The sequence below is a fragment of the Melospiza melodia genome, chromosome 10, assembly GCF_035770615.1.
Source record: "Melospiza melodia melodia isolate bMelMel2 chromosome 10, bMelMel2.pri, whole genome shotgun sequence".
NCBI classification, from domain to species: domain Eukaryota; kingdom Metazoa; phylum Chordata; class Aves; order Passeriformes; family Passerellidae; genus Melospiza; species Melospiza melodia.
In genome coordinates, this window is record NC_086203.1 from 25,581,417 (window position 1) to 25,607,035 (window position 25,619).

Genomic DNA, 25,619 nt, shown 5'->3' on the forward strand with positions numbered 1-25,619 from the left:
GAAAAAAATGTTTTGAAAGATTTTAGATGTTTGGGTAAAGAGCTGGCAAAGTCTGCAATCCAATTCCCATCATGAGGTCACCTGTCATCAAGCACTGGCTTCCAAAACAAAATCTGACAAATCTGAAGTTTACCACATTGTCTCCCAATCCGCTTTCATAGCCTTTCCCTTCCTCAGTCTCTGAGTTTTCCAGCAGTGCTGAGAAAACAGAACTTTGCCAGTGCACTCCTTACTTTTGGTTATTTTTAAATCTCCACAAAAGCTTCCACTTTCTTCTGTAGCCAATGCCTCTTCTTCATGGAAGCTGTTCCAATTTATTTTCTGTAAGGGAAAAAAAAAATCTACTTCCTTGAAAGCACTGCAAGTATCCACATTGTTCTCCTGCACTGTTTTCCTTAGAAAAAAGGAATTCTTTGGAGCTGCAGAAGAATTGAGTCACCTCCATCTCAAAAATGAGTGTGTCCTTTTACTGAAGGCCAGCTTGTTATTTTGGGGTGAATTTCCCTGCTGATTGCTCGGCCTTTCCCCTGTGTTGCTCTGCTGTGAAGCTGCTGCCACCATTCCTGTTCCAAGTTTGACAACCAGGATGACTGCCACCAGTTCCCAGTGGGACAGCCAGGGTGACCACCACCCTGTGGTGCTCCCTCCAGTTGTGTGTAACCATGGGGAGAGCCAAACCCCTGGCAGCCTTTCCCATCTTCACATGGATGGCCCAAAACCATCACTTTCTGATAGCACAGCCATGAATTATAAAATCCTGGCAGCAGTGGCCATTTGTACATGTGGTGGTATAACCACATGTACAATAATATTGATATATATATATATATATATATTTTCATATATATGAATATATCATGTTAATATAATATATATTAATATATCCATACATATCCATAGATAGATAGATAGATAGATAGATAGATAGATAGATAGATAGATAGATAGATAGATAGATAGATATCATTTAGATGCTCAGAAATGAACAGCAGCTTTCTAGACAGCTGCTCTCAAAGAGCTTCAGCCATGGGTGTCATAGGAAGACACACATAAAAATCTGACCTTTCCTAGTGAAACAGCTGATCCACTTCTCTGCACGGGAATTCATGGAATCCTGGATGCTGAGAATTTTAAACTTTCTGTGCTGAAAGGCACAGACCCACAAGACAGCACTGCATTTGATCTGAGCATCTTCTGTGAAGAAGGCCTCCGAAATTGATTGATAGTGCTGGAATTAGGGGTGTGTAGTTGGTTAGAAGAGTGTAATATCACAGGGTGGAAAACTTGGAGTTTGGGATTTTAGAATATAGAAATAAATATGAAGCGAGATGGAGGTTTTAGGGTGGAGGCAGGTTGTTCTTCTTTACTTCATCTTCCTTCTCCTTCATGGGTTTGGGTGGCATTTCATAATTGGGCAGAAAAGTCCCCACTGTGGGCTCTGTGGGATCAGTTATTGGGTTAAAAGGGAAAATAATTCAAGTGTCAGTTCTTAATTGGATAGTTTAGTCTTAAAAGCCCTTGTAACAAGAGATACATTTTGTGCCTTGCTAATGAAAAGCTGCCAAACTCATGGTTGTGAGACTGTTTTACTGATAAGGAATAATAAACATTTGAGTCCAAACATTAAATATTGTCTTCAATGCAGCTCCAGAGAAACCCATAGGAATAAACACCTCGGTTATATTCTGTGAGAGTAATTGCTTGTCATCCCTGTATATTCTCTTTCTTGTAGCAAGTTTTCCCTTAATATTACAAGTGTCTTGGAAGCACATGCAGAACCCAATCCTTTTCACAGAGTTCTCTGCAGGACCTGAACTAATTTGGATCACTACAAAACCCTGAACCCACAAGCAAAAAGCACAAGACATGCAGGATTCAGGGTGAGCCTGGAAATCAGTCAAAACTTCTAATATAATCTTTAAACAAAATCTTGGCTACCTGAAGCAGAGAGGTGCAAACCACCTCTCTGCTACAGACCCTGCTGCCGATTTTAGCAGCTCTCTAAACACAGAAACACTTTAATTTCTAAAGGAAACATTGTTTATTTCACACTGAGTGCAAGGTGGCAGTTGCCAGAAATAGAGCACCCCAAGGGGTAAAATGCTACATCTATTATATGATAAAATTTACACGAACCCGCCTGTGTAATATATATTGTCCCCCTGCCTAATGCACATTGATTTGGGTAATATGACCTTAGGCAACGCTGGAAACACAAAGTTTTATTGCAGACGTTATCTGACGTCACAGTTACGTTCACAAAAGGGCAGAAAATACATCCTGGAGACAGAAAACTCAGCTTGAAGACACCAATTTCCTCAGCAATTGAGGAAAAAGTCAATTTCAGGACTCTTTTCCTTCAGGATTTAATTTTTTTTCCAGGGCACATGGGTAAACTGTTTGCTTTCCAAACAGACCCCATGCACCTCTGGCGCACGCACCAGCGCCTCAGGGGCTCCAGGGAGAGCCGAAAGCGGCTGTGCCGGTATCGCGGAGCAAACCGTCGCTAAGCGACAACTAATCAACTAATTAATTAACACTCGGCGCTAATTGCCGGGAGCTGCCCGCTGTGCGCATGCGCCGAGTCCCGCGCAGGCGCAGAGATAGCCGCGCCCACGTGACCGCGGGCCGGACGGCAATATGGCTGCGCCCATGTGTGCGCACGGGGTAGGCCCGGAGCGCCGGGACGGGCCCCGCTGATCCCGACCCGGCAGCCCTGCATGGAGCCGCGGGAGTCCTGGGCGGCCTTGGCGGTGAGTGAGCGGGCCCGAAATAGGCTGTTATACCCGGTGTGCAGGAGCCCGGTCCGCAAACAGAGTAGGGGTATTTTTAGGGAATATAAATTATGTGTCTGTATTATATGTGTATGTATTGATATATATTCTTATATATAATATACACACATGTTTTTAAATAATATATATATATGTACATATGCATACACATATATGTAATATGTATACATATATTTTAGACATATAATATATATATTTGCATATATATCGTATATATATATATATGTGTTTGTATGTATATGTTTTCTTTGTGCAGAAAGGGTCTCTGCTTGGCAAATACATAAAAATGTATATTGCCACCACCAAAACTTTTCAGTATTTCTGTCCTTTAACGAATAAAAGCATTAATGTTCATTGGCTACAATTTTCACAGGTTCTCTTATTAATTAGTATTGTATCTTGCGTTGGTTAATGAGTCTCTGGCTTGCCATGGTAATTAATCCACAGGCTCAGTCTTTCTCTACCTCTAGGTCAGTGGGTTTCCTGTGATGTGCCCCTGCTGGAATTCCCTTTTGCTCAGTGGGAGCTGATTCTGCTCAGTTGAGGAGCTGTCTTTTATTAATTTCTTCCTTTTCTTTGGGGTTCTGCCAAATGTCCTTGTGGCCCATAAATTCTGCATCCTTTGTCTCCATCAGTGGTACATCCTTCTGCCCTGCATTTGTTAAAATCCCTGTAGGTCTGACATTATTGAAACATGCAGCCCTGAAATTAGCAATGCTACTGACAAGTATTTTGGCTTTCTAACACAGGACATCACATGGAGCCTGTTGGTTAGTCTGTTTCAACAGTTACTAACTCCTTTGTTGTTGATCAGGCTGGAAAGTTACAAGGCCCTGACATCAAGGAACATCCTTACTTAGGAAAAATTTTACACGTTCCACGTTTTGCAGATGTCCTGCCTGAGCATTGCCAAGGTGCTGAGCTGAGCTGTGCTGAGGGATGGCCACAGTTTGTGGCTTCAGCAGCACTCCAGAGCCACAGGGAGTCCCTGTGGACTCTGTGAAGCACTGCCCTCCCTAAAAACTGCTTTTCCATGTGTGGGCTCAGCAAGGGGGTGAAGCCCAGTCACCACAGCTCCATTGAAAACACCCAGTGGGTTCTGTGTGGAAAATCAGGGATGTGGTGCCTTGGGGAAAGCTGCAGCAGAGGAGAGCTCAGCTGCCTGCCCCCATGCTCTGAGGCAGGTGGGTGTGAGCAATGAGGTGGTGCCTCCATGAGCTGGAATTAGGTCCTGGTTTTGCTTGATCATTGTGGTGGAGTTTATGGGGTCATTGCATCTCCTGAGTTGGAAGGGACCCACAAGGATCATCCATCCCAGCTTCTGGAAAAAAGAACCACAGACACTCCTGTGCCCAGGAGCATTGTCCAAACCCTCCTGGAGCTCTGGCAGCCTCGGGGCTGTGCCTATTCCCTGGGGAGCCTGGGCAGTGCCATTACCCTCTGGGGTAGAACCTTTCCCTGATTCCAAACTCCTCTGGCACAGCTCCAGCTGCTCAGCTGCTCCCTGGGTCCTGTGCCTGATCAAGAGCAGAGCTTGGAGCTGCCCCTCCATTACCCTTGTGAGGAAGCTGCAGAGCCCTGTGAGCTCTGATCCTGCTCCATCTCCTGGTGAAGGTTCTTTTGCTAACCCTGCTGTTGCTGACAGCTGGGGGAGGAGATGTGCTGCGGGTGCCTGATGAACCAAAAGCTATTTCTCTTTTCTGCAGTTTTTGCAAACACACAGCTATTGTCACCCCCTGGCAGGTGCTCTGTCAGCTACCTCAGGAATTTAAATGACATTTAAGATACAGAACTTTGAGAACTTAAAGAAGCAATTAGTAACTTTTGATTCATGTTTTAACAGATGGCCAGATTAAATCTGATTAAGTCTGATCAATGCTATTTTGAGCAGATAAGGATTTTGATGAAAAATAGTGAAGAAGAATCAATGCATTCAAAATAGCCAACTAGATTAAAAGAGTAATTAACTTATTGATTAAACCTTTAGTGCTAGATAGTGAACACCTCTCTGAATCCTCTGTTACCCTGAAAAAAAATCATTGGTGTAACACACATGTGATTTGTTTTCAGAGTTAAAAATCTCTGCAGCTGTTTTTTGGGATCTATATGAGGTAGCCTTCAAACTGTATTTTCTGAATAGCACTGCAGCTAAATAATGTCTCATAATGGATTGATGTTAACTATTGATGGTGTTTTATTTTGAATCAGTTTTTCTGTTTATTTCAGCCTTTTCCTCATGTTTTTGTGAAATAATTATTTTCTACAATCAGCCATGTCATGGGGTAATTTAAAACCCCCAAAATCCCACTCATCTAGGAACACAAGTGATGGGAATAGAGTGAGCCCTAGTTGAATCAATTTTTTAGGCTTTTATTTTATGAGTTCTTTGGATAAAACTCTTCCCCTTTATGACTTTGAAAACTCCTTTTATATAATGTGATTTCCAGTACCTTGAGGGAGTCTGCAAGAAAGTTGGAGAGAGTACGTGGTGACAGGACAAGGAGGGATGTCTTCAAACTGACAGAGAGTAGGTTTAGATTAGATTTTAGAGAAAAATTATTGACTCTGAGGGTGAAGAGGCCCTGGCACAGGGTGCCCAGAGAAGCTGTGGCTGCCCCATCCCTAGAAGTGTCCAAGGACAGGTTAGATAGGGCTTGGGACAACCTGGGATAGTGGAAGGTGTCCCTGCCCATGGCAGGGGGCTGGAATTAGATATTTAAGGTCCCTTCCAATCTAAACCTTTCAATGATTTACCATTTTTTTCTTTCTATAGGCTTTTATCAAAAAAGAAATGAAAAAAGATGGCTTACTTTGGGCTTTGTTCAACAAGGCAATGAGAGAGTGTGAACACTTTAAATGAAAACATTTGCTGGAAAAATGTGAATGTGCTTTCTAGGGATGCCTAAGGTGGGGAGTAGGATTGCTTCAGTCTTTACCTGATTTTATCACTCAAATGCTGTAGAGTTTGGTCATTCTGTGCTGTCTCTTCAAAAGTGACATCCACTGTCTGGCTCTTCTGTGGATGGGGAAGTGTTGCAATTCTTTGCTTGCACTATTCAAAACACTGAGATTGTTTTAAAAATACCTTAAAATGGTTTAAAAGTTGTAATATCTGTTACTTTCTTTTGTTGAACCCTCCTTGTTACAGCTGTGGAAGCTGTTGAGTCTTGTGAAAGACTATCAGCTTATAAACTGACCTCAGGAAGGTTACAGTCAGCAGTGTTTGAGTTACACATGCCTCAGTTACCCACATAAGCACCACTTATATGAGAATATTAATTCACTTTTTTCCATGGTTTTGTCTTGTAGGCTGGTGGAGTTGCTGGTGTGTGTGTTGACTTGATCCTTTTCCCCCTGGATACTGTAAAAACAAGACTTCAGAGTCCTCAAGGATTTAGGAAAGCTGGTGGCTTTCGTGGCATCTATGCTGGTGTTCCTTCCACTGCAATAGGATCCTTTCCAAATGGTAAATTCTCTTTGGATTGTGCTTTGCCTTCTTTAAGTAGTAATTTGTGTCACATAGGACATTCATGTCTGAGGCTTCCTCTCCTGTGGGTGCCTTTGAAGAGCAGTTTCTAGAATTCCAGCATTGGGCAAATTTGAACAAGACTGGAGTGAAGGCTGCTGCAGGTTTGCAATTTCTGGATATAAGCCTGTCCTTACATACAGGAGCACACTAAAGCATTTCTGGATTCTGAGGGGAGCTTGTGTCTTGCTTGTCCTGGACATTTTTGTCGTGACCCACACTCTTTCTTGGCACTGGAAATGAATGGAATTTCAAAGTGCTTGAGCACTGCAGGTGTTTGAGTTAATTGCCCTGGGGATGCTCTGCCCATCTCCCCAAAACAGCAACACTTATATTGTAAAGACATCAGGAAGACTTTTGAATCTAAGGTTTTACAAAGGTAGATACTTTTAGTCCCTGCAGAGAAAAAGCATCTGAAATTCTTCATGCCTTTGTCCATTTTGTCTTTGTAGAGAGGGATTAAAAAACAGCAATCTGTGCTGTAAATGTTAGGAGAACTTTGCTGACAAATCCACTGACACCTTCAGATGTTTGATGTCCTTCATAAGGTGATATAAAAAAATTCAGTTCTTTATCTTGGCTGCTCTGTTATCTCCTTTTGAGGTGATAAGCATCTTTTGATTAGTAGAAGGCAATTCACATGGCCCTTCTCTGCAATTAAAATCTGTTCCCCCTCAAGACATGTCATTTTTTCAGTATTTACATCTCCAAAATCTGCACTGTAGTTTTATCTTTCCAACGTATGACTGAGAACTGAAATTATCTTTAGGAAAAGGAATAACCCTTAAGGTGCAAGTGCCTTTGTAGTTGACTGTTGCAGTGAATAAACAGCTCAAGTTGCTGTGCTCAGTTTAGTTTTGTTCATTTCTTGTTCATTGCACAGAACTTTTACAAATCCTTCAGAAGCTTGGAAAAAATTTTATGGAGCTAAATTCAAAATATTTAGCTGACAATAGCTAGGAAGAAGTTACTAATAAACTGCTACTGAAACAGTTTTGTACATTGCAGGATAACAGAATTGTATCAATTTATGTTTTTTGGGATTGTCTATCTTTTCAATAATCAACTGATTTGTTTGTTCTTCCCTTCTTCCCCCCGTCCAAAAAAAAAACCCATTCATTCAATTCAACCAAGAGGTGATCCCTCTACTCTATCAATGGATATGGAAGATACCAGTTTTTCAAATGTGCTGTTTTGGTGTAAAAATATCCTGGTTTTAACTACAGCCCTGTGATGGAGGAGCAGTGCAATGATTGCATGTATTCTTGAATTTCAGCTGCTGCTTTTTTTATCACCTACGAGAATGTGAAATCCCTGCTGCCCCATGGATCTTCATCTTACTTGTCCCCTGCAACACACATGGTGGCTGCCTCCCTTGGGGAAGTGGTAAGAAGGAAATTCATCTGTTGTGTGTCCAGGGGAGGGGAGGAAACCATTCAGTTTTGGGAACTCAGGTTTGGTGTCATATATTGTGACAGCTCTCACAGCAGCCTGGTTTCTCACTGTTGGCACAGTGTCTGGGGCTGGGTGCTGAGCTCTGAACACCCCAGGCTGCTCCTGCCAGCCCTGGCCACCTCTGCTCTCCTGGTTTTGGCATAATGTGTCCTGATAAAATGGGGAGCTGGTGGTCTCTGCAGGTGTGAGGTAAGGAAATGGGCTGTGTGGAGACAAACAGGCTTTTCTGGCTCCTTTGCAACTCAAACTTAGCTGATGCCGTGGTGCAGAAGAATCTGTTGTGTCTGTGGTTCCATACTATTTTATTTACCGCTTTTATTAACTGATTTTTTATTTTCTTTCCCATGGGGGCTTAGCTTAGGTGTATGTGGTTACCAGGAGTGTGGAGATGCCATTTATTTCAGCTGAACACCAGGTGCCTCACTACTACAGCAGCACAACCTGGCTATTTCCATGGGAAGCAGCTCAGCTCTCCGTGCTCTCTGTGGGATCAGCTTTGACACCCAAATAATTTTTATTCTTCTGTGGAAATGTTACTGATTAGATTGAATGAGATTTAGCCAGGAAACTTAATTTAACATACCAAGGACATGAAGATAGAGGAGTGCAGCACCTATAACCTCTCTGGTAGGGTAGATAGAAGGTGATAGAGGTAGGGCTGGGTGGGATTTGTTTGTGTTGCTGCCTCAGGTGGATTCTTTCTGAGCTTGGTTAGAGCCTGTGCTGTCAGGTTGTAACTCCTAACTTAAGGCAATGCACAGAACTTATTTCCATGAAGATTCTCTAAAAGCTGTTAGAAATCAGCAGGAGGTGTTTTACCACCAATGCACAGCCCTAAAACTCCTTGTTTGCCTGATGTGTCATGGAACAGCAGAGCCAGGAGGTGTTTAGAGCTTCTCAAGTGCTATTGCAGAATCAAGCAAAATGACAGTGATGCCAGCACTTTGCAATAAAATCCAGCAGAAGAAAAAGTCTCTTCTTTGTGGAATAGGTTATTCATGGTACACTCTCTGTGCCTGTGAGGATCCTGTGAGAAAATCACAATCCAGTAATGGAATCAGCAGTAGCCAAAGCCCAGTTGGCTACAGATGACTCCTTCCAACAGAGCCTGTTCCCTGTGTAAAGGTCTGTGCCCTTTACAGCTCAGGCACTTGCTGTTTTTGTGTTGGGGCTGGCAGAGATGGTGCAGCACAGGTAAATGAGCTGCTCAGGGCTGTCCCACGTGCTTGGCTCTGACTACTCTATGTACCATTATACAGAAATGTGTAATGGTAGCCACTGAAATGGCAAAGTGACTTTATCATGTGGGAACTACAATGTTTAACAGCCATTTTCCACCTAATTTTCCTGGTTTTGATAGCTTTTCTTCTCTTGGAGTGATGGGTGTGAGGAGAGGACTAAGCTCTAAAATAACTGAGATAGATAGATAGATAGATACTTAGAGATTTGCTACAACAAATCAGTAATAAACTAGCACAAAGCAAAACCTTCTCATGTATGTTTTATGTAAAGTCTTAGTTGAGCAATAGAAATATATAAACTAGTCCAAATTGCATCAGGGTGAAAGTTATAATTGCAGTTTTATTGATTAGTCATTAAGTTTCAATCAGGGCATTACCACTGGGACTATTATTTTGTCAGTAGTTTTTTTGATAATATGTACTTTTCTTCCATTTTATACTTCATGATTTAAATTGCTTTTCAGTGTGAAGAATTAAGCCAAAGACTGTAATGTTAGGATTCTCAAGGCATGTCTTTGCATTTCCACATTGGTTTTTTACAAAACAGGGAAATTAGAATTTAGAGCAAGAAAGTGTTGATGGATTTCTAGGTTTGCTGCTCTTTCACTGGTGAGTATGAATGAGTCAGATACCTTCTTGTGCACCAATAAAATGTGAGTATGTGCAAATCTTAAATGTGTTTGTGGTGACTAATCTGTGTTTTGAATGTGACCTGTTAAAAATAACAGAATAGGTAAAGAGGGAGAGATACAAAGGTTGCTTCAAGATATGATAAAATATATTTGAGAAATCAGTCAAATGGGAACTTAGAGTTTTTGTAACAGCCACTTTTCTGTATTTTTTACAGGCTGTGGAAATTTACAGCAGAAACAGTCCCCTGGTCCATTTTTCCAGTTCCAGGCTGGGAGAGACAAAGCTGAGCAATAAAAAGACAGGGGTTGTAGCAATTTTTTTTTTTTTTTTCTTTTTAGGCAGGAGGAATATAGAAAGCTTATCTCATCTCCCAGAGTGAGATAAAGAAAAGTACATACAAAATCTCACCATGTTAAGCATAATTATTTTTTCCTACAGCTGAATCTCACTGTATAGGGACTCTGAATATCCCCTAATATATTAAAAACTGCTTACAAAGGCACATCCAAAACTCTAGAGGGCAGATACATGGTGTATCATCTCATCAAGGAAGGAGAAGGCTGAAGGATACATGAGCTGGCAGTGGGGGAAAAGCCCTCATTATGCCACTTGTGTAACTGAAATCTGGAGATAGAAGCCACACTGACTGCATCCAGGAATTTGGAATTTTTCATCTTGACTCTGCTTTGCCCTCTGTGTTTAGTCTGCCTGTATCTTTACAGTGAGCTGCCAAATGTGCTTGGAAAACGTGATATCATACGGAGTGGAAAGGAAAACCAGATGTTCTGAAATGTTACTTTTAATATTCTAAGGTGGTATAAGTAACTCTGAGAAGGAGCAGCATTTTTAAGTTCCTAGTCTCCATTTTCAGTAGTAACCTGGTGTGTCTTGCAGGCCCAGAGTTAACTGTACAGATTTTTTAATGTCAGTTTAATAGAGTGAGTGTATTAATTACAAGAAATTTTGCTGAAGAGAATTGCCCCTCTGAACCTCTCCCATCAAGCTCCTGAAAATGTGGTTTTATGGGACAAGTTTAAGATTGTCCCTGTTTGACCAATGAGGTTTCCCTCAGGAATGCCAAACTGGCTGGATTCAGCACAGATAATTTTACATCTTTTTTCCATGGAGGTGAGAATAAAGTTGCTTGGCTCGCATTCCAGGGAAGGGAGCTGACAACAGCCCTTTCCCATTTAATATTTAGATATTGTTATGGTTACAATATGGGCTTTGCAAGACATTAGTGAAAGTTTTGGGTTGTTGCCTGTAAATTGTGGGTTCAGTCTTATCTTTCTGACCTTTTGTTCTGGATTGGCTATTTTTGATAGCATTGTCTTTCTTTTTTTTTCCTACTTTGCAAGACAGCAAACCACCCTGACTTTCGGAGAGGAAGTGAGGGGGAGGACTGAGGACCAGCATGGGAGGGAGATGTCCTGATCTTTTGGCAGCTGGTGGCAATGACCCTGCTCTGGATCTTCACCAGCTGAGGTCATGGAGCTGCTTTTATCCTTGTGCAAGTTTCTAGAGTACGTTAGGATTAAAGGTCTGGAGATTTGAAAAGCTTAAAAATTTGTCACTTCAATGGGGATAGGAGATCATGTGACTCCACAGGGCAAGGTGAGGACAGGTATTTCAAGGTGAAATTCCAAGCTCACTTGGAATTCCAGTGTGTTACCACTTGAGGTACTTCTGTGATAAGAGCAAAGTGTGTGGTTCATCTGTGATTAGCATCTGACCCCTCATATTAATAACTTTGGAATTTTTTAATCTGCTGTTGGGATGTATCAAATAGAAAAACTTCATAATTCAGGAGTTATCTTTCTGGGGAGTTCATTTACCCTTCTCTTCTAGTATGAACTTGTTTCTTAGAAGAAGCAAGCTCAAATACAAGCAAGTTTACAGTTTAACAAATCATGATTCTGTAGAATGACTTTTTGAGTGTGTTTTTAATTAAAATAAAAGAGGAAAGTGTATGTTTTACTTTATGCTTGTGGGGTTTTATTTCTGCATAAAAAGAGGCATTTTAGACGTGATGGACAACGCTGTTGTCTATCTCTGTCCACGAATCAGCCACTTCATCCCTCTACCCTGGCAGCATTGTTTGAAACATTTAACCAGTTTCAGTTTAAGGGAAGAGTGGGAATCTCCAAAAGGGTATTGGGGTGGATTCCAGGAGAATAACTGGCTAGGTCAGAGAAGAAAGTTGTTATTAATGCCTGTTCTGAGGAGAAGGCAGAAGCATGAGTCAGACAAATCCGCAGAGTAATGGAATGAAAATCTCCAGCAGGATAATTGGCCAGGGCTTTATAGCATGGTAAGCTCTGCAAGATCAGCTTGCAGGAGCCCAATCTAACAGAGACAAGACAGCCACTCACATCAGACATGAAGTTAAGATTTTAGGTATTTCGAACTCTAAAATTTTCAGTGTTGGAGGATGTGACTTTTCAGTTCAACAGGAAAGTTGGACACTTTAGGGAGAGCTGATTTTAGTTCAGCAAAGAAGAGATAAAGTACTTATTTATAGACTTTGGGCTGATGGCTTTGAATATTATAGCTATCCCTTTTCTAAAAGCTGAACTAATAAAGGGACAAAATTGTTCTGCATTTTGTGCTTTGTACCCTATCTCCTCTCAAGTAGTGTGGCATGTGCTGGCAGATCATACCATTCATAAGTAGTGTGCAAATGACAGAAATCTAAGTGTGATGGGACCTTTCCCACAATACTGAAACTTTTTTTTCTATTTTCATTGATCAGTGCCTGTGATTTTAGCTGTGACTGTGCCTTTTGTGCTGTGCAAGTCTGGCTGCACACAGGCTTTGAGAAAGGGAATACTCCAACCCTGGCAAGATGAGCAGTGCAGCAATGTAGGTGGTCTTCTGAATTAATCGTGGTGGGGTTTGAAATATTCATAGATGAATCTTTGTGAGGTCAGGTCTGCAATGCAGATGCTTTAGGATTTTTGCCAAATCCTTGTGCAGAAGCAGTGGTTAGGAGATGGTTGGGAAGGTGAGACTGCTGCCTTTGAGAGGTAGTGGAGAAAGAGCAGAGGATGGATGGAAACTCGGAGCAGCGGTTGGGAATTGGTTGTAAATAAAGATGAATGGGAGCATGAATCCACAAATGCTGCCAGCAAATTCATCATACAATTAGAGGCTGAAACAGCAAATTAAGAACTGTCAAATACCCAGCCAGCCACCCATGCTGATCTTCTCTTGTGTGCTCCATGCTAACTGCACATAGTGCATCTTCTTCATCAGCTGCTCTCCCCACACTGCTCTGTGTAACCTGCTCGGTTCAGGGCTTAGAGACCATGCTGCTCTGCAGTACAGCTTGATGGTTTCATGTCTTTTGATCACAGGGCTGATTATCAGTTGATTTAGAAGTATTTGCAGCTCAGAGTCTCTTCAGAGGAAAGCAAATTTGGATTAAAAAGTTGTAAGTGTAAAGTATTTCCTGATGGATTTCCTGACTTGCTGTACCAGTCAGCTTTGGAAATGTTTGAGACACTTTGGAATAAACTTACCTTAACCAATGTTCTATGCAGAGTTTGTCAGGAATAAGTCTGAATAGCTCCATATGTGGACAAGCCCATAATTCTTTAAGTGAGAGGGCTGAAGGAAAGAGTAAGGTATCAATTAAAGGAAAAATACTTAATAAAATAGAATGTAGTTGAAATTTCCATATTCTGGGCCAATGTAACCCCAAGAGAGTGAGCAAATTGCAAAATCCTAGTCTTCTTTCAACAGGAGACTTAATGTGTTTTCAGAAAATCCTGCCTGTGTTCTCTTGCCTGGAATCTCATTACTGTCTGTCCTCCTGTAACTCAGCCTGACCCCACTTGGCTGCTTGGACACAGTTTTATGCTGGATGGGATGCACCACACCACTTCTGCTGAAAGAATGGTTTGGCTGCTGGATTTAATGAGTTTCTTAAGCATTTTAAAATAAATTTAACAGACTTTCATGGTGAAAGTGTTGCTGGAATAGATTGGATCATGCAGATGGTTCTGTACATTGACTTAAGGGTCTATTTTTCTTAGGTTTTAAGGATTCCTGTCTTTAAATGTGGTAGTAATTTATGACTCAAGCGTCCACCGGGTTAAGGAAATTTTTTTTTTCAAGTTATTCAGCTGCTTGATTTTGCTGCTGGAGTTTAAACCAACTGCTTGTGATTGTACTGAGGAACTTCAAAATCTCTGGGACACAGTTTGTGCTGGAGAACAAGAGGTGTGTAACATCAGGCTACTTTTGGTAAGCTTTAGATCTAGTTTTTAAAAGGAAACAAAACTCTACATTGCTTAAATGTTAAAAGATCAACTGATTTGTGCAAAGCACAGAAACTTTAAAAACATCTGCAGTGAGAAGTACTTCTGCAAAGAAGTTTTTAGTGTCGGCCTTGTCAGCTTCACAAACTTTCCCTGTTCTCTGCCCGTCAGCTGATGTAACTGGAGTAAGTGTTTCTCCTTGCTGTGAACAGAGCTTGGCACAAATTCCCACTGCTGGAGGACAGAAGTTTTCTGAGGTGTATCTGACATGGCTAAAGGAAAGGTAGGCAGGGAACCCACAGCAGGAATTGCTGGGAATGGATGTGGGCAATTGAAGAGCCATGTGTGGGGAAGGAAATGTGAGAGGGGCAGGAGCCCAGCAGCCCTGAGAGGGCTCCTGAAATGATGGATGATCCCAGCTTGGGGTTTCAGGCAGCTGAGGTGAAAAGGCTCAGCCAGGATGGCCATTGTGGAGCAACAAGTGTGTGGTGCTGCAGATGATGCTGTGAAGCAGGAAGGAGGCAGCTCTGGGAAGGAATAAAAGAGTTGTCAGATTTGGAAATGACAGGATGAAATAAATGTGCAAAACAGCTCTGCAGATTCCAGGTGAAGACATCTAAGGTGGGAACGTGGAGGAAGTTGAAAGTGTTTGTGCAGAAACTCCGGTTTTCCAAATGCTTGTGACATTTGGTCCCTGTGAATGGTCTCATCTCTGAAATAATATGTTGTTAAGCTCTGGGAGGTGCTGAGATCTGAGGGATCTTGCTGGGTGAGATTGTTCTTTGAAGAAATGTTTCCTGCCAGCATCCAGGGGAACTGCAGTTAAATTAATGAAGACCTTGTTGTGTCAGTCAGAGGAAAAGACTGGACAAAGAGCTTGGCATTGTCTAAACTTTCCCATCCAGAGCCCATTAGTCAAAACTTGTTCTCTCCATGGGGTTTAAATTAGGAGTGGAGTCACCTGTTGATGACCCCAGCAGCTTTACACAGGGCTGAATTTCACTGTGCAGGAAGGGCACTCTGTGCTGTGTGGGGAGAAAATAAGATTTAGCATATTCTGAGGCTGTGTGCTGAAGGTGAACCCTTTCCCTGGGGCTGGCATTTAAAGACAGTGGACAGTACATGCAGGGGGCACTTTCTGTCAGCCCTGGAGACAATTCCCTCATTAAAACAGGAGTTAACTCTTCCATTCTGTATTCTCTGGCAGCTGGCACAGCCTGCTGACAAGCACATGTGGAAGGATTTGTTCACAGCTGCAGTTGTGACCCACAGTGAATTACTGACCAGAGATAAATATATATTAATATATATATATATAAGTATATGTATATATATATATGTATGTATATATATGTATATATTTATATAAATGTATATTCTGTCTTGGTCAAAAGTGCAGCAATTATTTAGATGAAGGTTTATTGGTGGTAGAAATGTTTTGGGTCTGTGATTGCAGCAGTTCAGGCGCTCTGTCCAAGGAATATATGAAACCATGTATATGAATATGAGGATATTTCATGTTCCTCCTCCTTTCTGCTCATTTCCCTGGTGGTGGGAAGGGTGAGGCAGTTCATGTTCCATCTGCAGCTCACAGTTCATGCTCCCTGCTAGCTAATGCTTCCAACCCAAGAGCTGTGACCACAGTTAGAGGTACTTATTTGGAGGATGAAATACTGCTAATCTCATAATTTTTCCCTTCTATTGAAGAGAGGCATCTCAGGGAGAGCTGAGGAACCAAGCATAAATTCACAGGGTTTGGAGAGGCATGGAAAGCTGCAGTGCTGAATTCAAGTTTTGCTGAGAGCCTTTGACATGAACCAAGAGGGAAATTTCCCCTTTATTCTCTAGATCCAAAGGAAATCAGTGCCATTTAAGATCTTTCAATTTTAAACTTGCCTATTATTTTAACAATTCAGTTATCTGAGAAAGGGAAAATGACATTTTTCATATTTCAGATTAAAAATAGTAACTTGCTACTTGGAAGGGAGCATCTGACATAGAAACTGAGTCACTGAGATTATGACATATTAACCTATTTGGGAAACTGCATTTTTTTAATATTAAAAAAACCCCAGAAACAAAAAAGCAAACTTGAACTCCAAGGCAGCTTTTGTCTGCAGCAGTATGGTCAGGGCTAACACAGGTTACACTTAAAAACCCCCAAAATCCCAATTTATTGCTGCTTCTCTTGAACAGAGTCATAGAGTTGTTCTATTTTTCTTGCTTATTTTACATTCTGTTCAGCAGGCAATCCTTCTGACCTTCAGAAATGGGGTGAGAGATTAGGATTTTGTTAGCAGATTGACTGCAGCCTAAACATATGTCCTTTGATAAATCATAGCATCTTTGTTGTTGTCATTTTTGTGCAGCAGCTTTTCCTCCCTAATGGGTTGGTGATTATCTTTCACGGGTATTATGAGGTTTAGCCTAAAGTTTCTGCTCTCTGGTTGCAAAATTTTATAGTGTCATACATTGTATTTTTATTTGATTAAGAATAAATTAATGCAAATGAAATTTAAGAGAAACTGTCCCCAGGCATATTTTGTGTTAAGTATTTAACTGATATGGTGAACATCAATTCAAGCTTCCCAGCCTACTCAGACACATAAAGTCCTTAAAACTAACATCCTGTTGAGAACTTTAAATATTAAAATCCTTTAGAAAGGGTTCTAAAGGGTTTAAAACTGCATCAAAAAAAAAAAAAAAAAAAAAAAAAAAAGATTTCTGGAGCTTACTCCATGTTTCTGTACTAAATTTTCAAGTATGCAAGCCAGAGATTTGCTCAGAGTCACTGAGTGCAGGTTCCTAAATCACCAGCCACTCACAAATTCCATAGCAGCTCTTTGTCCTCACACTGCCCTTCTCCTGCCATGGAGCAGAATGTCTGGCTAATTAATAAGTGGAAAAATATTTGGTCTTGATGCTGACCTAAGGCCAGTGCAGAGAATAGTGCAGCTCATTAGCCAGGAGCTCATCAGGTGCCACAAATGGAGCTCTTGTTTCAGTGGCTTTACAGCAGGGCCAATGCCTGTCTCTTATTAAAGATAACAAGTGCTCAGACCCGGGGCTGTGGGTGCTTTTGGGAGTGTGTGAGTCAGATCATCAGCTGTGCAGGGTGCTGCAGGGGCAGATAAATGGGATAAATGCTTCCTCAAGCTGCTCTCCCTAGAGCTGCAAGAGCTGAAAGTGTGGTACCAGCTGTGTCCCTGCTTCTGAGGAAACCTGTGCTTAAACCTGTGCATTGAAACCCAGCTTAAATGCCCAGCCTAAGCCCTTAATGGCCATTATGGCACCTCCTCTGTCATCTTCCAAGTGTTCCTGGATCACCTCGTGCCCAGCTCACAGGGTGAGTGGTCAGACTGTGATGGAGGTGCCTAAAAACAAATCTCTGTGTTATCTTGGATTCTCCACCAAACCCTACAAATCCAGCCAGGGGAAAAACGCTTTTCCTGGAGCACAAAGGGTGGAAGGAAAAGGCTGTTAATCCAAATAAGATATGTTAATATTTGGAGCATAATATAGCACCGGAGACCAGGAATTGTGTTCTTTTCTGAAGATGTTGGCATTGTCCCTTTGCAGTGAGCCTCTGTGTAAGCAGCACTATGACTGACCCCTTTGTTCTTTTTTATTATTAAAGAAAAGTGCTGGGTACCCCTGTGCTGAATTAGAGGAATCTGCCTGATTCTGAACAGCTGCTCCAGCTTTAGGTGGGATTGGCCTCTATGCAGAACTTCCAGTTTTAAAATCAGGTGTTCCTAGTAAACTTAGGGGAGCCCATGGGAAAGGCTTTGGGAGCTGCTATTTTTTCTTTCCTGGTGCTATTTACAGCAGATCTGATTTTCTGTTTGCTACAGCCACATTTATACTGAAACAAACTGTTTCTATTGGTACTGTTTCTATTGGTGTATTTAAAGTTTCATGGCACTTTAGAGACTTTATTTGCTTTAACAGCCAGGACAGTGTGGTTCCAACATAAATCCACCAGGAGATGGCAGTGTTGGTTCGTGCAAGGAGTACCTGAAAGTTAGAATGCTTTTCCCTCGCAGACAGGGGAAAGGAATTACCTTAATTTAATTAGAACATACTCGGTCTTAGCAATACATAGATAAATGTTAATGAAATACACCTGGTTTTAGCTTTTGTTCCTGACTGGTTAATGCAAGTCAGTAAATTAAAATTAAATTAAAAATGCATGTAGGTTTTTGTCTAAATACTGGAGTCACCCTCTGACCCAGTAAAGATTTGAGACAAGGGTTTTGAAATTCAGTACCCACTTGTTTAGAAGTGGTCATAGCATCAAAAAGCTGGAAAGATAATAGGTGCTGATATTGTCATTTCTGCACACCTGCTCTGTAAACTGTCAATAGCTTTGCTTGTAGCTGTAAAATCAGGTTTTCCTATAGCTTAAATTTGAAAATTCTTGAACCTTTTGTTTCAGTATTATTGTTTTCCTGCCATTGTGGTATATATACATGTGCACTGACATTGTGCTACCTGACCTGATAAATAAGGAAGGAGATTACAGAGCAGCACCTGAACTTTCTCAGGCTCTTTATTCTGTCTTTCTGCTCCCATCAAAAGATGGGAATAGCCCCTGGCTCCAGAACTTGTTTGGGAAAATGAGCATGGCCCCAGTCAATGGGGTGTTGTTGCCTGATGCCCAAATGTCAGCTGGGGTGGCTGAGCCCCCACTGCTGGACCCTCCCCATGGCTCTGCAGATGTTCAGCACAGAGCTGATTTTGCCACCAGGTCATCTCCAAATCCAGCAGGATGCACCAGGAATGCCCTGAGCTTGGTGGCTCTGTTGTGCTCCTCTGTGTCAGGCAACAGGCTGTGTGAACAGCAAGAGATTAAAAAGCAATTATTCCTGGGTGATTGGGGAGCTGGTTGGGCCCCCTGTGTGAGGCCATGTCTGTGTTCTGTCTGTGTTCTGTTCATGGTGGGTGCAGGTAAAAGTGTGGGACAGCTGCACACTGCATCCCTCACCCTCCCTGTGCCTTTGCTCGTGGCTTTCACATCTGAAAGTGGAATTGTGGGCTCTCTTGGTGCAGTGTCACCATGCTGGTGCTGCTTGAACACCCTTGTCCAAGAAAGCAGAGCCTGGAGAGGTGCACTGTGTTCCCTTACCTTTGGCAGGATCACCTGGAGGGGCTGCAGTGATTGGGATCAGAGAGAGACAGAATTGAGATTCTTCTGCCCCCACCAGCCAGGCTGTTACTTTTTAAATAAGACACTTGTGAACTTAATCTTGCATACTTCCCTTCAGAGCCCTGTTCTCCACATCAAAAGCCTGCAGGGGTTGTTGTTGACGGGAAGGTGCATGTGTAGGAACAAACAAGGCTGTAAGTTCAGGAGCACAGTGAAAATGTCACCCTGCAGTCTGATGTTGGCAGCTGCAGCTCGTGGCTTTTTGAATCCCAGAAGTGCCCTATGGAAGCAATCTGGCAGCACTGCCCAGGTGACATGAGCCTTTATTTCCTTTCAGAACAGCACAGTGTAATCATTGTTTTTGTTCTTGTGCAGCCACGGACTCCCTTGTAAGCACGGATTCAAATGGAAGGAACATCAAAGTTAATTTGAAATGAAATGCACCCCAAGTAGTCAGGGGGAAATGGAGACATTGCTTTGTAGCCACCCTTCTCCTGCCAAAACTGCAGCACCCCAGATGTCAGGAAGCCACGCTGAGCTCTTTGTCTGCTCTTGATTGACTGGATTGTTTTCATCCCAGCCTTTTTAAAGCTTTCCTCCTGCCTCCGTATTTTTAAGGAATAAAAAGCTAATATAAGGACATGGAGTGTTATGAAGCATGAAGTTCTATAAATATTTATGCTGAACTATCAAAAAAACTTGACAGTTCTTATTTTCTTGACAGATTGGGGTCACTTGTTATTTTTGACCCTGAGAATTGAAGAGCACCTGGAGTTAGATCTGTTTGTAATGACTTTTGGGTATTGTTGTCCAGTAAACTTGTAGGAATGTAACAGGATAACAGATTTTTTTCTTAGTATCTTTGTGAAAATAAAACCTAAACCTTGTTCTGTGTTACCCACAAATGACCACTCAAGTTACTGTGCCTGTGCAATCTCCAGTGAATTCCTGTACTTTCTTTGGCACACGTGGATTTCCCAGTTAGCTGCTTGGTTTGCCACCTCAGATTGACAGCTTTCACCTGGGCTGCTCTGCTCTGTGATCACCTTTGTGTCTAGGAGCTACAGTTTGTTCCTGAGCCCAGGATGGTCTAAAGGCAGGCTAAAAATGTGGCAAAGCCCTGTGGGCTCTGTAGTGTTTTGCCACCAGTCCCATCACTGCTTTATGCACCCCTGGAGCCAACTGAAGACAAACTCTGCTTCAAATTTTAAGTGCTGATGAATAGGCATTTTCTAGAGAGATGAGAGGCTTGTAACTTCCACACTTCAGGATTCTCATTCTGTGAAATGATGTGCACAAAAGCTAAATTTAACTGAAGCCAAAGTGGCAGGTGAATGTTTAAAATCCAAGCCTGGCTTTTTCAGCAAGGCTGGAGCTTTGTGGCAGCAGCCACATTATTACATCCAGCTGCAGAGTCCAGAAATTCATTCTGCAGGAGGGGATCAGTCCAATGCCTTACCTTGAATGAAGCATGGTGTGTATTTTGAGGTAAACCTTGGAATATGTTGTGTTTGAAGCTGACCAGAATGGCTCCCGCTATCAGTCACTAGGGGGCACAAAGGAATTACCAAAGAAAGAAGTTTGTTGGTCTTACAGTCCTAAATCTCCACTTGAAATCTGTGAAAGGGGGAAACAGTCCTGTGGAATGGGAACAGTCGATTCCTGTGACTGCCAAAAGACAAGATGGATTGAAATTTTGGTCTTATCAGCGATTTTCTCAACTCAAATCTACTGCTGCTTTCGAAGTTAAAAATTCCAAGGGTGCTTCCATGTTCCTGTTAGTATAACTTTATGATCAGAAGGTACATGGCTTTCAGAACAAATACATAAGATACTCAGGGACACCTAATGACAAACCTGATTTCCCCATTTGTCAGTTTTTATTCTTGCAAGGAGTGTTTGCTGTATGAGGATAAGCCGGCCTTGCTGCCTCACCCCAGGTTCTTTTGCAGGTTGCCTGTCTCATCCGGGTTCCATCCGAGGTGGTCAAACAGAGGGCCCAGGTTTCTCCTTCCTCCAGCACCCTCCGGATCCTCTCCCACACCTTGTACCATGAGGTGAGTCCAGAGAAAAATTCCTCAACATTTTCATCCTTCCCACTCAGTGCCAACACATCCAGAAGCATTCCTACAACTTTATCCCAGTTCTGTGCCTTCCCAGCACTTTTCCATCAATTCTTCTGCTCTTAAAAGTGATTGGCATGTTATGATTGAGGAAACCAAGCTCCGATCTCCCCCTGGGGCATGCTCCAAGCAACTCTTTTTTCTCCTCTTTTTATATGGGATATCTACATTTAAAGATAAGGGGGAAAAAAAAGGATTTAGCTTCCAGGTTCCAAAACTCTGCTTGTATTTATGCAAACTGTCCTTGTCAGGGGCAGCAGGACATGGAGTTTCTGTGTGCAGTTTGCTGAATGCTTCCCAGTTTTTGAAGCTGGATTTGGAGGGTGTGACCAAAAGGCAGCATTTCAGAGAGGCTCTGGAGGAGTTGTGGAAATGAGTGCTCATCCAGTATTAGTTACTTTTGAAAAATAAGGGTCTTTGTCTTCTTTTCAAGAGTGCTGATCCCTCCTGTGAAAACCTGTTCATGTCTGTTTTAGCAGAGTTTCACAAGGGGGGATTTTCAAGCTGTGTTCCATAAGAGGAAGTGGCTTCTAAAAACAGTGTGGAGAAAAATAGTATAATACATTTTCTAAGTGTAAAACCCAGGGAAAGGAAGACATAAATATGACCTTCAAATGATCCACTTGATTTTTATTTGCTTTCAAATGAAAACTGTTGTGATAACCCTGCACCCTTCTTTCTGTGACTTGATTCTGCTTTAAAAGCTGATTCTGTCAAAACCATATGTTTTTCCCTTTCCATATAGCTGGCTAGAGAACCATAAGCCTTGCCAAACACTTGAATTAAGTGCCCTATAATAATAAACAACATAATTTTATATGCACTTATAAAATGAGTTTTAATTGTTTTGAGTATTTTCAGCTGGTTAAAAATACAAAACATTTGTCTTGATAAGGGCTCTGAATCAAGGCTAAGGAGGTGAAAATAAAACCCTCTGGCACTGTAAATAATGGAATACAGTACACAGTGTTGTAATCAATACAGTCAATTTGAAGCTGAGGTGTGACACTTTAGGGCTGTAATGCTTGCCTCATAATCACCAATAAATTGTGGTCTTTGACAAACTCATTCCCCCTGGATGATGCTTTCTTTTGTTGCTTTACAGGGTATTCAAGGCCTGTACCGGGGTTATAAAAGCACCGTATTAAGAGAGGTAAAACTCTTGACTTTTTCTCTTTTATTTTTTTCTCTCAATTGCTTCCTTTGCCTCAGTTTTCTAACAAGAGTTAATAGTACAGTTGAGATCAGTTGCTCTAGCCTTAAGCTCTAAATCCCAGCATATTTCATTCTAGATAAGTTACCAGCCTGTAATTATATAGAATACTGATAATGAGCACTAAGCAAACCTTCGATACATGCAAAAATTCATTTGCCATCCTGTCTCCCAGTTCTGTTGCTGCTGAATTGAAAAAGGATGGAAAGGTATATGTTAACATGAGAAAACCATAAACTAAAGCACTGGAAACTTTCTCAAGTCTTGTGATTGCATCATGTGAACTATATATGCCAACAATGGTGAACTGGTGGCATCAGGCCAAGTTTAGCACAGACAGATTTAGGCTTTCTTTAAATATATTTGTCAGCAGATGCCAAGGGATTATTTGTCATCTGTATATAGAGAGGATTGTGCTCTCCCTAATTTTTTTTTGAATGTGTGAAAGAAATGCATTTAGTCACCCAGTCTGTAGATTTGATATGGCATTACTTAACTCTAAAGCAGAAGTATTTCACTGTTAGAAAAAAAAATCGGGCTAAAAATATTTTGGTCCACTCAGAAGAAAATAGTTCCTAAACTAAAATCTTTTATAAATGTACTGTGAATTCCAGGATTGATGTCATGGAAGTGCTTGATATGCTGTGTGAACTGAAGGCAGTTTATAAAATAAGTAGAAAAACCTACTGATAAACTCCCTGTCTAAAATTGTTTCAGTATCAGATCCCAGGAGATCATCTTTTGACAAAACAGAAGTTGCATGATGTATGTGTACCTGAAATAGAGAGATCAGTTGGTTCCTAGGAAAACACAAAATCACAGAAAGGTTTGGGTTGGAAGGGACCAAAAATCCATCTTGTTCTACCTCCCACCTTCCACTATGCCAAGTTTCTCCAAGTCCTGTCCAGCCTGGCTTTGGACCCTTCCTGGACCCCAGGGACATTCTGGATGTGCTGTGTGGGTTTGTCTCCTTATGGAACTCAAGTGGATAAAGGTTAGGTTTGGATACCTAAAGGTAGATTTGGATCTTCCCTCTTCGGTTTTAAACACAGGCTCAGATCTGTTGTCTGTGTTGCCATTGATAATAAAACCAGTTGCAGAGGCTTTTAAATCTTCATTCAGTAGCTCTGTTTTTTAAAGCCTTTCTTCATGATGAAAACTGTTTTCAAAACAATTCTGTTGGCCAGCTCTTGTTTCAAGTACAGAATAAAGATGGGTATTACCTAAAACAAGAAACACCAAACTTGGTGTTCCTTAAAGTGCTGACAAATGCCAATGCACTGCAGTTTATTGTAGCAGTTTTGAGAGTTAAAAAAAATAGTTATTTGTGCAAAGGTGATACCTGCTTTTCTAAAATGTAACCCCCACCACAGGTTTGTCCTGTACTTATTTTCTGGCTCACTAAACGTGTTATTCACTCAGATTTCATTTGCTGACGGGCAAAAAAAGGCGAATGAATACGAATCATTTTGATTTCTCAGAGGGGTTCTGAATAAATGAATAAATTTAGATCCCATTGAGTACAGATTTTGCATACTAACAGGTAGATAAAGCACATGGTTGCTACTGTGTGCTATTCTCCTTAAAATTTGTTTTGACATATGTCAGGGTGGTAATTAATTTGCAGACCATATTCATGGCACAGTGTGTGACCCTGCTGAGATAACTTTGTTTACTCAAAATGGCAACACTTTGTTGGAAATTTAATGGGAGTCCTCTTCATTATGTGTATTTATAAAAGATCCTTCAGAAGTGATTTCAGTTGAAGTATTGCTTTTTGGAAGAATCTGTCCAATAGAATGAGGAATAAATGATTACTAAATGAAATGTGCTTTCTCTTAAAAATGAAGCAAATCATAGGTGATGTTTAAAAAGAAGAAAAAAAACCTTTGTATTTAATACTGTTAAAATTGTTCCATTTTTCTGACACTAAATTTTGTAAAGCAATGTCCACTTGAGTAACAGCTTTTTGCACCTTCAGCTGGAGCTGCTGTAAGCCTGATATTTAATCTTGGTACTTTTCCTTCTGTTTGAGTACACTTCTTCCTTTAGGGTCTTTATTTTCAGATAAAAATCTATATTAATTCATTATTAGACACATCCTGGTAGCTCCATAGCCTATATCAGGTGGTACTTAATTCCAGCTGACTTTTATACTTACAAGGTTTGTTTACATGCTTTGGTTCTCTGCCCACACAAGCCCCTTTGTTTAGTTATAATGGAGTGGGAATTTTTGGATAGAGAGTCTTCGATACATGATATTTCATTTTAAAAAATTGGAAGAGGCTGGGAATATTGATGCTTTTCAGATGATTATATTCTTGTGTTGGCAAAGTTCTTGAGCTGGAGTTTGAGAAAGGTTAATTTTAGCTATTGCATTGGGATAAAATTTTTTGTATTATATCAAGAAGATTTCTGGACAGGGATCTGCTTGCCAGTTGATTGAATTTCAGTGAAAATAAATCTGTTTATAAATGGAGTGTGGTGTGGAAGCCTCATCTCCTTGCTTTAGGATAGAAGATCTTTTCAAGGCAGCCTTACTCTGCTCCATGTAATTGGCTTTAGCTGCTGTGCTGGTGCAAGGTTTCATCCTTCAGTTTTGATTCTCACTCTGACTTATCCCCTTTATCTTCTCAGAATGCTTTCTGAGCAGATGGATATTAGAAGACAAAGAAGATGGCTAAATGCATAAAGCTTTTGGAAATAACTTTGAGTGAACCTCCAGGCTTGAAAGTTTTGGCTGTGACTCTTTTCACCTTTTTGGTGCCTCTTCTCTCACATCTCCATTACCTTTTGGTCTTTACATCTTCCTTTGATGGAGTTGCACTGAACTAATCCTAAAATGGAAAGGGAGGTGAGGTACAGTGCATCATTCTGTTGGCAGCAGAAGCCTGACAGAGACATCTGTGCTCCAAGAGGAAGGCTTTTGTAATAAAGCACAAAGTGGGAGTATGGTTATTAGGTTGCTGAATGAGACTTTGAATAAATGGCAGAAATCAGAGGCTGTGAAATGATGTGGAATTCCCATGATGTCATTTCCAAAGCAAATCCAAGTGAGAATTGCCCCTTCCTATGGCTGTAGTGTACCAGTGTGCAGGACTGGAAACTGGATCATGCTACTAAAATCAATCAATGAACAGGTAAATTTATTCACATCTTCCACAACAGAGAAAAGTTAATTGGTAAAATTTCCAGCCAGCTCATAATGAGGCAGGAGCAGAG

General features: G+C 41.3%; 1 protein-coding gene across 1 annotated transcript in view; it reads left to right on the forward strand.

The window, feature by feature from the left end:
* Window positions 1-2,627: 2,627 nt before the first annotated feature.
* Window positions 2,628-25,619, forward strand: part of SLC25A26 (solute carrier family 25 member 26) — an 81,141-nt gene continuing 58,149 nt past the window's right edge. Inside the window, exons 1-5 of the mRNA XM_063164979.1 lie at window positions 2,628-2,753; window positions 6,105-6,261; window positions 7,598-7,707; window positions 21,014-21,118; window positions 22,290-22,337. Of these exons, the coding sequence (XP_063021049.1) occupies window positions 2,721-2,753; window positions 6,105-6,261; window positions 7,598-7,707; window positions 21,014-21,118; window positions 22,290-22,337 (453 nt within the window). The 5' untranslated portion in view covers window positions 2,628-2,720. The remainder of the gene's footprint in view (window positions 2,754-6,104; window positions 6,262-7,597; window positions 7,708-21,013; window positions 21,119-22,289; window positions 22,338-25,619) is intronic.